The sequence below is a fragment of the Stigmatopora argus genome, chromosome 18, assembly GCF_051989625.1.
Source record: "Stigmatopora argus isolate UIUO_Sarg chromosome 18, RoL_Sarg_1.0, whole genome shotgun sequence".
In the NCBI taxonomy this organism is placed as follows: Eukaryota; Metazoa; Chordata; class Actinopteri; order Syngnathiformes; family Syngnathidae; genus Stigmatopora; species Stigmatopora argus.
Genome location: NC_135404.1, coordinates 5,997,817 through 6,011,114, shown reverse-complemented (window position 1 = coordinate 6,011,114; position 13,298 = coordinate 5,997,817). Strand labels below are relative to the sequence as shown.

At 43.2% G+C, this 13,298-nt stretch overlaps 2 protein-coding genes across 4 annotated transcripts in view; one reads left to right on the top strand and one right to left on the bottom strand.

Moving 5' to 3' along the window:
• The first annotated feature begins 94 nt into the window (after window positions 1–94).
• Window positions 95–7,590, top strand: psmc5 (proteasome 26S subunit, ATPase 5). The gene is made up of 12 exons (XM_077625329.1): window positions 95–205; window positions 870–941; window positions 3,386–3,455; window positions 3,524–3,621; window positions 4,170–4,226; window positions 4,311–4,541; window positions 5,008–5,134; window positions 5,227–5,417; window positions 6,030–6,128; window positions 6,200–6,310; window positions 6,378–6,464; window positions 7,433–7,590. The coding sequence occupies exons 1-12, from the start codon at window positions 137–139 to the stop codon at window positions 7,484–7,486; spliced, it is 1,266 nt and encodes a 421-aa protein (XP_077481455.1). The 5' UTR covers window positions 95–136; the 3' UTR covers window positions 7,487–7,590.
• Window positions 6,935–13,298, bottom strand: part of LOC144092490 (MAGUK p55 subfamily member 3-like) — a 13,712-nt gene continuing 7,348 nt past the window's right edge. For 2 of the 3 annotated variants that reach the window (XM_077625326.1, XM_077625328.1), the window contains 11 exons: window positions 13,170–13,244; window positions 12,906–13,102; window positions 12,684–12,748; window positions 12,221–12,238; window positions 12,034–12,057; window positions 11,829–11,969; window positions 11,681–11,761; window positions 8,309–8,402; window positions 8,127–8,235; window positions 7,934–8,056; window positions 6,935–7,867 (listed from right to left, as the gene is read on the bottom strand). In XM_077625326.1, the coding sequence (XP_077481452.1) occupies window positions 7,688–7,867; window positions 7,934–8,056; window positions 8,127–8,235; window positions 8,309–8,402; window positions 11,681–11,761; window positions 11,829–11,969; window positions 12,034–12,057; window positions 12,221–12,238; window positions 12,684–12,748; window positions 12,906–13,102; window positions 13,170–13,244 (1,107 nt within the window). In that variant the 3' untranslated portion in view covers window positions 6,935–7,687. The remainder of the gene's footprint in view (window positions 7,868–7,933; window positions 8,057–8,126; window positions 8,236–8,308; window positions 8,403–11,680; window positions 11,762–11,828; window positions 11,970–12,033; window positions 12,058–12,220; window positions 12,239–12,683; window positions 12,749–12,905; window positions 13,103–13,169; window positions 13,245–13,298) is intronic. The other variant, XM_077625327.1, reaches the window with a different exon arrangement.

Genomic DNA, 13,298 nt, shown 5'->3' with positions numbered 1-13,298 from the left:
GAACGAGTTTACCTATGAAATTGTATGTTTCATCGTATTCTACTGCCTTCCATTCATACTTCAGCAGATTGTGGACTTGAAACTCCCCGCTAGGCGGCACTACAGCCAACTCCTCCATTACAACCACGAAGAAGACATGGCGGAAGTACGCCACCTGTCCCACGGATGCAAATTATCCAAGATGGAGGGCGACAGCACCGACAATGTACGTGATTTTTTTTGCAGAACTTTTCGAGACTTTCGTCCTGGAAATGTCTTAAAACCTCACTGATCGTGTTTAATGTATATATTTGAATCCATTGACATGAATAACAACAAGGTCGTAGCCTGGGTTCATATTAAAACTGTGGTGCTGCCGGTTTGCTGTATCATTGTGGCTAAGCTAAGTCGACGATGTTCTTGGCGTTATATCTGCCTCAAGCGTTCATTTATATTACAATATCGAGAATAACACTTAAAATAGTAATGAACGGTTTGTCGCTATTATTAATTGGTTCGTTCCATTTGGCGGAATATGAACAGGAGAAGTAAGAATTTACTCTTCGCTGACTCATTTTGCTTTCACTCCTGTTCAAATGTCATCCAGAATGTTTTATGACAACATTTTTGCACGCTAATCTGTAATATTTTCTTATTTGATGTGGATTCCAACTCTTGAATGCGAAATCTTCACTGAATCGACCTATTTTCTGCTACTAGTAATTTTCCTCCAAATGTTCACCAAGACCAATGCGTTATAAGATGTAAAATTATGTTTTTTTAATTCACTGTTTCTATGAGAATCAATAGCAGACATTTTCCTTTTCAGTCCTGTTAATTTGACATATTTTGCCGTCACTGGCATTGATAGGTTATCATTTGTTTTTCAGATGGAAATGGGAGACAGTAAAGGTGGCTCAGGTCTGCGCCAGTACTACTTATCAAAAATTGAAGAATTACAGGTAAATATATTTCATTTCCCCCTAATACAGTGGTACCTCGACATACGATCGTAATCCGTTCTGAGACTGAGATCGTATGTCGAGCTTTTCGTAACTCGAGCGAACGTTTCCCATTGAAATGAACTAAAAACAAATTAATTTGTTCCAATCCTCTGAAAAAACACCAAAAACAGGATATTGGATTGTGTTTAACAGATGTAAAATTAGACGCATTTTGCGGAGGGGAGAGACAATGACTCACACAGAGGTGGGGGCTGTTCGGGGGGACTTTATCCACGGCAACAACACACACGTAAACGAACAAACGAATTTAAATTAACTTGGATTAAGATATACAGACATACTCAAACATACGTTTGATGTAACTTTACACAAAACTGAATTCTAGTTTTGTCTTTTGTTGCCTTCGTTTTCCGGGTTAGCTGTTTGCTACGCCTCCACCCTCACGTTCGCTATCGATGGACTGTTTGCTGTTGTATTGACTTCAAAATATTCCGAAAATGATGCACACAAATGTCCTCACAATAGGATAACGCACGACCACTTGCCAACGAGAAATAGGCTTAAATGAGCGATCATGGGAGCTCCTTTCCTTAGAAAGAATAACAGGAAATGCAATAGCTGAGCTTCCCACGTATTGATTGTGGCTAATGAAGTTTTATTCTGAGAAAGGGTGCCATTGCCTATGGGTGTTGTGTGCACGAGTATACTTCATTACCCAGAAAGCCCTCTTTTTGCCCGCGCATGCGCGTTGTGGTTTTCTGGTCGAAACTCGTCTGAATAAATCGTTCAGTCCTCGTAGATATAGTACAGTGGTACCTCGTCATACGACCGCTCATCATACAAAATGCTCGTCTTACGGGGGAAATTTCGATCGAATAATTCGCCCGTGATGCGGTCAAAATTTCGTTATGCGACCAAGCCAGGTGGCCATGGCATTTTTTTTTGCATATCTTTCGTGTACGTATAACAATATTTACGAGCACCGGATGAGCTATTCAGACCAGGAAACGCACAACGCCCATGCGCGGGGAAAAGAGGGCTTTCTGGGTAATGAAGTATACTCGTGCTCGCAACAGGATCCCCGGTAGCAACTCTATCATAGGCGCCGTTCGAGGGGATGCGAACACAGATGCTACAAGCTAAAAGGAGCCGCTAGCCAGCGCCCCTGAAGCTCCCATGAGCAGCGGGGCGATCGCTGATAAAAGACTCTGCTCGTTGGCTGCTCATAAGAACATCGGGGGCACTGGCTCGCAACAGCATCCCCGGTAGCAACTCTATCATAGTCGCCGTTCGAGGGGATGCGAACACAGATGCTACAAGCTAAAATGAGCCGCTAGCCAGCGCCCCCGAAGCTCCCATGAGCAGCGGTGCGATCGCTGATAAGACTGCTGCTCGTTGGCAAGTGGTCGTGCGTTCTCCGATTGTGAGGACATTTGTGTGCATCATTTTCGGAATATTTTGAAGGGAATAGTACGACAGCAAACAGCCCATCGATAGCGAACGTGAGGGTGGAGTGTTTGTTCTGTTTACGAGTGCGTTGTGTGGAAGAAAAAAAAAACGAAGCCTCTCTCCCCTCGGCGAAATCCGCCCAATTTTAGTTAGATTAAACACTTTATTTCTATTAAACCACTCGTTATTTATTACTTATGGCGAATTATAAGAAATAAAACATTTTTTTCAATCCAATATCCTGTTTTTGGTGTTTTTTTCAGAGTTGGAACGAATTAATTTGTTTCCCATTAATTTCAATGGGAAACTTTACCTCGAGTTACGAGAATCTTGTCATACGAGCTCAGTCCCGGAACGGATTAAGCTCGTATGTCGAGGTACCACTGTAGTTATACACGAAAGAGATGCGGCAAAAAAAGACTGTGCGCTACAATGATAAACAGCCACATGTCATGGCCACCTGGCTTTGTCGCATCTCGAAATTTTAATTGTATCGTGAGCGAATTATTCAATCGAAATTTTCGTCGTAACACAAGCATGTTGTATCACAAGCATGTTGTATCACAAGGTACCACTGTATGCCATGATGTAATACATTTAAAAAATGATTTGCTGCATTTATGATTGCTCACTTTATTTTTCAATTAACAGTAAACTAACCAGTCATAAATTACGTTTTGAGTAGTGATGCCCCAATCGGATATTCTGTATCGGCATCCGTGCCCCATACGACTGTTTTTGGAGTATCACAAGATCGGATCTCACCCAGTAGTCCCGTGTCTTTTAGTACAATGGTGCTTTTTGGCTGCCGTAAATCAAATCACTTTGCCAGTGGGGCTACATCTCTTTAAAAATGACTGATACTCACAGATCCTTGTGTAATATAAAGCTTTTTTTATATTTGAATACAAATCAAGTGGTTTATCGGTATCGGCTAAGGACATCTTGAGGAAATCCAATGAACTCAAAGCTACATTTTTTTTCCCCTTCAGTTGACGGTGAACGAGAAAAGCCAGAATCTCCGACGACTGCAAGCGCAAAGGAACGAGCTCAATGCTAAAGGTACGGCTGGATTGACCTATTCTGTATTTCTATATTAGGTTTATTGATTTCCAATATTTGCCGATTAGTGCGTCTCCTCCGTGAGGAGCTGCAGTTGCTTCAGGAGCAAGGCTCGTACGTAGGAGAAGTGGTTCGGGTCATGGACAAAAAGAAAGTTCTAGTCAAGGTACGCCCTCTACATTTTGTACTAAATACACTGTGTGTTAGCCTTTATCCCCAACCAAGCTAAAAACATTTCTTTATTATCCTCTTCTTCTCCTGAGTGTTGGTCTGGAACTAGCATTCATGTCACAACAGTGCCCCCGTTCTCTGTTGTGGTCAGGTGGTGCAATTGCAGTTTAAAATGATCAGATTTTTTTATTTATTATTGTTGTTGACAAAAAAATATTTCAGGATAATTATCCTTATCGTTTTATCGCCCGGCTCTAATTCTGACCTTAGTTAGAATTTTTTTCTCAAAATTTCGACTGATAACTTCATTTTCAGAATCCCAACCTTAGTCAGTAGAATTGTGAAATGGGGGGCCACTGAAGAAGAAGCTGCTGACTTTTTTCCCTCTGAATTCTAACTTTTCCATCCTTTGCCAGCTAAAATTCTGACTTTATTCATAGAATTCATATTAGATTTTCTGAAGAAAAAACAACAGTGGGCAAAATGGTGACTTTAAAGGCCCTAAACCTCTTCCAAAAAGACTTATTTTTCCATCCTCTTTAGGTTCACCCAGAAGGAAAATTTGTTGTGGATGTGGATAAAAACATTGACATCAATGATGTAAGTTTTACGCCTTTAAAAGAAAAAAATATCTATATAAATATATATCAACATATGTATATATTTTTCGGTGGCAACCTCTAGGTGACCGCCAACTGCCGCGTGGCTCTCCGCAACGACAGCTACACACTCCACAAGATCCTCCCCAACAAGGTGGACCCCCTGGTCTCCCTGATGATGGTGGAGAAGGTCCCCGACTCCACCTACGAGATGATCGGCGGCCTGGACAAGCAGATCAAGGAAATCAAGGAGGTCATCGAGCTGCCTGTCAAGCACCCGGAACTTTTCGAAGCCCTCGGCATCGCTCAGCCAAAGGTGAGAGAGGCGCTTGTAGTCCATTTCAACAAGGAACCCTTTCTTAACTATTTCACTGCCGATAGACATCCAATCCTACTTCTGCTGTCAATCCAAATGAGTTCAAATGGATTGGACGTGTCACTGTCAATGGCAATCAATGCATTCATCTTATACATTTTGAAAGTCTACATTTTTCTATCATTTATTGGAGGTGAAAGTGAACATTTATTCAACTCATCGAAAATAGATCGTAATTTCTCCTAATGCAGGGATCCCTCATTTTTTTGCGGTTAATGCCCCCCACAAAATGTGAAAAACTGCAAAGTAGGATTTACAAATCCGAAACGTCTAGAAAATGACAGCTCAACTTTTTTCATGAACATTTTTTTAAACCCTTCCTTGCACTGAATCTACAAAACGGGGAATGCATCAAAGTAGAAAGGGATGATGGTGAAGTGACCTTTTCTCTCTGTCTATTTTTCAGGGCGTTTTGCTGTACGGCCCCCCCGGCACGGGGAAGACCCTGCTGGCCCGAGCCGTAGCCCACCACACCGACTGCACCTTCATCCGGGTGTCCGGTTCTGAGCTGGTCCAGAAGTTCATTGGAGAGGGTAAGAATCCCAAAAGAGAGAAAGGAAAAAAAAAAAAATAATCTTCCGCACCAGCGAGATGACCCTAGCGCTTTTTTCCCCCCCCCGGCAAGGTGCGAGGATGGTGCGCGAGCTGTTCGTGATGGCGCGCGAGCACGCACCCTCCATCATCTTCATGGACGAGATCGACTCCATCGGCTCGTCGCGCCTGGAGGGCGGCTCGGGTGGCGATAGCGAGGTGCAGAGGACCATGTTGGAGCTCCTCAACCAGCTGGATGGGTTCGAGGCCACCAAGAACATCAAGGTGTGGTCTGCTATTCTTTTTCAGCATGGGGTGTCCCAACTTTTTTTCTATTTGTCTTTTACAAGTACGGCAGTACCTCTACTTACGAATGCTTCAGGATACAAATGTTTCAGGTTACAAAACACTTCTATTTTTACGTTTGTCTTCCAAGGTATAATAACTTATTACCAAAGATAGGGTTTATAACATAGATATTTTTAATAAGCAAATGCTGCAACGCTTGCCATAGTCTCACTTTCTGCAGCCATCATTCAAGCCATGGTCAGTTTAGGTATTATCCTTTTAGCAACACCCGTTCCACATTAATCTTTTTCTGCATACATATTTCATATGAAATTTTGTATTTATAGTGGGTAGTATTAAAGATTGTGGGACGAATTATGCTAATTCAATGGCAAATTCTGCTCTAATTATGAAAAAAAACTTCTGGAAGCAATTTTGTAAGTAGAGGTACCACTGTATTCACTCATAGTCTATCGAACTCATTTCAACGTGAGACCGGCAGCCATCGAACATCGATTTGTTCAAAATGTATTGGATGTCTATCGCCGTCTACCGAGTTTAAGTCCAAAACACCGATAGTGACACGTGCGCATTTTGACGGCCCGCCAGGTCATCATGGCCACCAACCGCATCGACATCCTGGACTCGGCGCTTCTTCGGCCAGGCAGGATCGACCGTAAGATCGAGTTCCCGCCTCCCAACGAAGAGGTATGTCAGCTCGCCGTCGAGCCATCGACTCCGCCGCGATGAACACGTTCTGTCGCCCACCCGCCCCTCAGGCTCGCCTGGACATCCTGAAGATCCACTCTCGCAAGATGAACCTAACGCGAGGCATTAACTTGAGGAAGATCGCCGAGCTCATGCCCGGTGCATCGGGTGCTGAAGTCAAGGTGAGCGTCCACCGCCGTTTACGTTGGCCGACGTGGCAGCAAACCATTTTTTTTGGGTCCATTTTAGGGCGTATGCACAGAGGCGGGCATGTACGCCCTGAGGGAACGGAGAGTTCACGTCAACCAGGAGGATTTTGAAATGGCCGTTGCCAAGGTTAGTCTATTTTTGTATTATTTTTCAGGAAAAAAATCACCCTATGGCTATCAAAAGGTTTTTTTTTGGTATTTGTTTTGTTATAGACGTGCTAGTCAGCTGCGTAGATATGGTAAATGGCAATCTGAGTAGCACTTTTCATTTGGTGAATCGGCGAGTGCTAAGAAATAAGACTTTTCATTCTGGGAAGTGGTTGAAATGTGCTCATTTAGTAGTCTTATTTTTAATGTATGGCCCCGTACTTTGAATAGTGGATAAATGTGCATGTTTAACATTTAATAGTAAACAGGACACCTAGAAAGATGCTAGCTTTGGAAGAAGAGGGCGGAAAACTGGTAAAACTAGGTTAGCCAACGTGTCCTTTTTTGGCACAAGTGATTAATATGTGAGCTAAGCTAATGTACGATAGTAGTATGTAGACTTGATGACTTTCAGGATTGATAGCAAATATAAACAACCCAAAAAACACATTTTAATTGTCATTGTTCATTGATTTATTGTCAGGCACCAAAATTAAAAAGCAGTGTTTGACCGAGCCATTAGAGCATTTATTTTGTATTCGACTATGCTGCAAATTATTACCAAAGTAAATGTTTTAAATTCATGTGCATCAATGGGAGTACGCTCAACTCCCATTGCTGCAAAGTCAGCTTTTTTTCTTGTCTTTGTTACAGCATAAGTCATTTACTTGTAGTATTAGCTAAGGGGCAATTTAAAACAAATCTACTAATTGAATATAAATAGCTAATTAAATGATTAACTCAATAGCTGAGTTGTAATTTGATTCAATCATGCTAGATTTAGCAGTTTAACATTTAACTCTTTGGCAGCACTAGATGTCTAATCCATTTGGACTGGGAAAGGCTGGCAGCGGTCATTCGACCCCTAGCTGCCCTCCTGGTCCAAGTGGATTTGAATTAGTGACCCGTGTTAACTCATCGGTAGCTAACACTTAGTTTGTCCGACAGGTTATGCAGAAGGATAGCGAGAAGAATATGTCCATCAAGAAGCTGTGGAAGTAACTTGGCGTTTTGTGCTCACGTGTATATTTACTGCTTTCTAATTGTTCCCTTTGTCCTAAAAATAAATGGAGTGCTCAAACACAAAAGCACTTTGTTTGAGGAAAGATTGTGCATGTTTCTGACAGTCTTAAAAAGTAGCTTTTGGCACCAATGGATGACAAGAGTTTGCCAACAGCAGAGCAGAGCACATCCCGAGTGGTTTCAGGTCTCAATCCAGGACGCGGGGAGCCATTGAGGTTCCAGTCGCAAACGTTCCAGGACAGCGTGGAGTTGGGCGACGGCGCCTGACGTTGCTTCCTTCACCAGAATGTGGTCCAACAGATGGCCATAACGCCGCTCCAGCTCCTCGGCGGATTGCCTCATGTCTTGAAGGTCGTGTTCCTGTCGGCAAAAACGATTTAGAGCAAAGACCCTCACCCTCGTCCGTCACGGAAGCCGACGACTTACGGTGACGCCGGCGCCGAGGAGCGACGAACACGAGCCGAAAGGTTTCATCTCGGCCTCCAGGAGGGAAGGTCTCACGAAGACGACGAAAGGTTTGAAGGCCGCGGTACGGAGGACCTTCAGCGCCTGGGCGTCAATACCAGACCAAACCAAAATTGATCAGGTAAAAAGTGGCGAACGTTTCGGGCGCACGAACCTCCGGTTGCACGTCCACGAGGCAAATCTTGTTCTGAAGCAGAGTTCTGTGAATGGACAGCAGGCTGGTGCCATACAAATTGTCTTTATATTCTCCGTGTTCGATGAACCTGCGGCGGAAGAGAGAGACGGACATTGGAACGACGTGGCCGAGGCGAGGAGACATCGGCGAGGCGTACTCACTTGCCGTTGTGGATGTCGGCCTGAAAATGAGTTTTGGTGATGAAGTGGTACTCCACACCCTCACGCTCGTAGCTCTTTCTTGGTCGGCTTGTATCTGATCAGGACATCACAAAGTGAACGTTAGTGTATGTGTGGTGTGGGTGGGCGTGTGGTGGGTGGGTGTGTGTGTGCATTTCAACAAGGGTAAATTTTGTATATAATTTTTAACCATTTTAAGACCTTAATAAATAATTTCATGATTATCTCTAATTTGTGTGTACATACATATTTACACACACAGATATATATATATGTATATATGTGTGTATGTATATATATGTATGTATATATATATGGATATATATATATATATCTATATATGTATGTGTGTACACATGTGTATGTGTGTACATGTGTGTACACATGTGTATGTGTGTACACGTGTGTATGTGTGTACACGTGTGTATGTGTGTGTATGTGTGTACACGTGTGTATGTGTGTACATGTGTGTACACATGTGTATGTGTGTACACGTGTGTATGTGTGTACATGTGTGTATGTGTGTACATGTGTGTACACGTGTGTATGTGTGTACATGTGTGTACACGTGTGTATGTGTGTACATGTGTGTACACATGTGTATGTGTGTACATGTGTGTACACATGTACATGTGTGTACACATGTACATGTGTGTACACATGTACATGTGTGTACACATGTACATGTGTGTACACATGTACATGTGTGTACATGTGTGTACACATGTACATGTGTGTACATGTGTGTACACATGTACATGTGTGTACATGTGTGTACACATGTACATGTGTGTACATGTGTGTACACATGTACATGTGTGTACATGTGTGTACACATGTACATGTGTGTACATGTGTGTACACATGTACATGTGTGTACATGTGTGTACACATGTACATGTGTGTACATGTGTGTACACATGTACATGTGTGTACACATGTACATGTGTGTACACATGTACATGTGTGTACATGTGTGTACACATGTACATGTGTGTACATGTGTGTACATGTGTGTACATGTGTGTACACATGTACATGTGTGTACACATGTACATGTGTGTACACATGTACATGTGTGTACATGTGTGTACACATGTACATGTGTGTACATGTGTGTACACATGTACATGTGTGTACATGTGTGTACACATGTACATGTGTGTACATGTGTGTACACATGTACATGTGTGTACATGTGTGTACACATGTACATGTGTGTACACATGTACATGTGTGTACACATGTACATGTGTGTACATGTGTGTACATGTGTGTACACATGTACATGTGTGTACACATGTACATGTGTGTACATGTGTGTACACATGTACGTGTGTGTACATGTGTGTGTACATGTGTGTACACATGTACATGTGTGTGTACATGTGTGTACACATGTGTGTGTACATGTGTGTACACATGTGTGTGTACATGTGTGTACACATGTGTGTGTACATGTGTGTACACATGTGTGTGTACATGTGTGTACATGTGTGTACATGTGTGTACATGTGTGTACACATGTACATGTGTGTACATGTGTGTACATGTGTGTACATGTGTGTACATGTGTGTACATGTGTGTACATGTGTGTACATGTGTGTACATGTGTGTACATGTGTGTACATGTGTGTACATGTGTGTACATGTGTGTACATGTGTGTACATGTGTGTACATGTGTGTACATGTGTGTACATGTGTGTACATGTGTGTACATGTGTACACGTGTACACGTGTACATGTGTGTACACGTGTACATGTGTGTACATGTGTGTACACGTGTACATGTGTGTACATGTGTGTACACGTGTACATGTGTGTACATGTGTGTACACGTGTACATGTGTGTACATGTGTGTACACGTGTACATGTGTGTACATGTGTGTACATGTGTGTACACGTGTACATGTGTGTACATGTGTGTACACGTGTACATGTGTGTACACGTGTACATGTGTGTACATGTGTACGTACATGTGTACACACATGTACATGTGTACGTACATGTGTACACACATGTACATGTGTACACACGTGTACACACATGTACATGTGTACACACGTGTACACACACGTGTACACACACGTGTACACACACGTGTACACACACGTGTACACACACGTGTACACACACGTGTACACACACGTGTACACACACGTGTACACACACGTGTACACACACACGTGTACACACACGTGTGTACACACACGTGTACACACACGTGTGTACACACGTGTGTACACACGTGTGTACACACGTGTGTACACACGTGTACACACACGTGTACACACACGTGTACACACACGTGTGTACACACGTGTGTACACACGTGTGTACACACATGTACACACGTGTGTACACACATGTACACACATGTACACACATGTACACACATGTGTGTACACACATGTACACACATGTGTGTACACACATGTACACACATGTACACACATGTACACACATGTACACACATGTACACACATGTACACACATGTACACACATGTACACACATGTACACACATGTACACACGTGTGTACACACATGTACACACGTGTGTACACACGTGTGTACACACATGTACACACATGTGTGTACACACATGTACACACATGTGTGTACACACATGTACACACATGTGTGTACACACATGTACACACATGTGTGTACACACATGTACACACATGTGTGTACACACATGTACACACATGTGTGTACACACATGTACACACGTGTGTGTACACACATGTACACACGTGTGTACACACATGTACACACGTGTGTACACACATGTACACACGTGTGTACACACATGTACACACGTGTGTACACACATGTACACACATGTGTGTACACACATGTACACACGTGTGTACACACATGTACACACATGTACACGTGTGTACACACATGTACACACATTTACACGTGTGTACACACATGTACACACACATGTACACACATGTACACGTGTGTACACACATGTACACACATGTACACACGTGTACACACATGTACACACATGTACACGCGTGTACACACATGTACACACATGTACACACATGTACATGTGTGTACACACATGTACACACATGTACATGTGTACACACATGTACACACATGTACATGTGTGTACACACATGTACACACATGTACATGTGTGTACACACATGTACATGTGTGTACACACATGTACACACATGTACCTGTGTGTACACACATGTACACACATGTACCTGTGTGTACACACATGTACACACATGTACCTGTGTGTACACACATGTACACACATGTACCTGTGTGTACACAAAAAGAAAATGAATTTAGTTGCGTGTGTAGTTTACTGACGCGGGACTGCCAATCCGTAGATTTTGGGCATGTCTGCAATCATTTTCTGTTTCAACTCCGCCGTGCGACTCCCCAGCGAGCCTGAAAACAGCACACAAAGTCAGTCACCTCTTGAGCACGGCTCCATTCTTGAAATGATGTCACCCACCAAGCAGCACCACCAGTCTGGGCCTGTCCCCGGGTCGAGGCACGTAAAGCACCACTTCTTCATAGACGTGGAAGTCGTTAAAATCATCTCCCGGAGAACTCTGCCGCTCCCTCTGCAGGCGAAAACTTCGGCGCGGGCCGGCTGCGGTCAAAAGTTGGACATACGTGAGCATTAATAAAAAGCTTGGTCAAATACCTTGTCTCACCTTTGTCTTGCGCGTCCACGTCGTCTGCGAGGAAAAGACGAGAGGAAAGGAAGGCGGGAATTATTTCGCTCCCATTGACGGCGATAGATGTACAGTCCATTCAAAAGGGGACATCTCGGTCCAAGTGGATTGGACGTTTATCGCTGTCAATGGCATGGAAACATGGTACTGTGGGTGTGTGGGTTACCTGCGGGAGCCGGCTGGTCTGAGGGTTAGGGGAGCATTGCAAGGAAGGACACACATATTCACTGCAAAGAGCGACACAAAATGACAAGCACGTCGTCTTTATGATTTTTTTTTCCCCATGCAAAAATTATATTCGCTAAAAAACAATACCTACTTTAAGATCACATTAATTTGGCCTAAACTCAAAAGACTTCACTGAAAAAATATATAACAAGTAATTATGAATAAATTTAATAAGTCTAGGGTAATATACATATATATTTAAGTGTTCATATTGGTTGCTTTTCCTGGGAATGTATATTTCAAATTGGATTAAATGAGCGCACAACATAGATTAAAGCGTTGTAATCTCTTTTTATGCATCTCGCAGTCAGGATTACATTTAAACTGCCCCGCGCGAGTATCCATCTCATCCGAGTGGCTTCGAGGATCGTACCAGACGCGGGCGAATAGCGATTACTTACATTTGATCACGTTCGGGGAAGTGCAGAGAGGCAAGGAGCTCGTCTTCAGTCGGTAGCGCAGGCGTCTAAATCCCAGAGAAATGAGACATTCAATTATTTGCTAGCATTGACAGGGACCGAATGGTTAACTCAATTGAACGGCCAATACTAGACATTACATAGGGAATTTTATCACTGCATTTCAAATGGATTGGATGTCTAGCACCATCAATGGTCGCCTACCTTTCCTGGAAATGTGCAGAAGGGATGAGGGCAGCTCTCATGTTGGAGTCTCCCACTTTCTTGGCCTGCCACCATGTGGCGTCTTCCTGGCTGACCACCTGAAGGATATCACCTCGCTTGAAAGGAAGGCCCGCCTCCTGGCAAGGCGCCGCCCGGTCCTCCAAAGGGATGTAGTCGAACAGGGCGCGGATGTAAACCTGCCAGAATGTCCTATTAAACCATGATATGATTTAGCAGTGGCAAATGGCCATGTATCGTCCTCACCCTGCTTTCCTTCATCTTGCCATCTTCTACGACGGCCGGGATGATTTTTAACGTAATGGATCCTTTGGACTGGGACTGGTGGAGAAAGGAAGGTCACAATATTTAGACAAAGCTTTAATCAAGAAATTT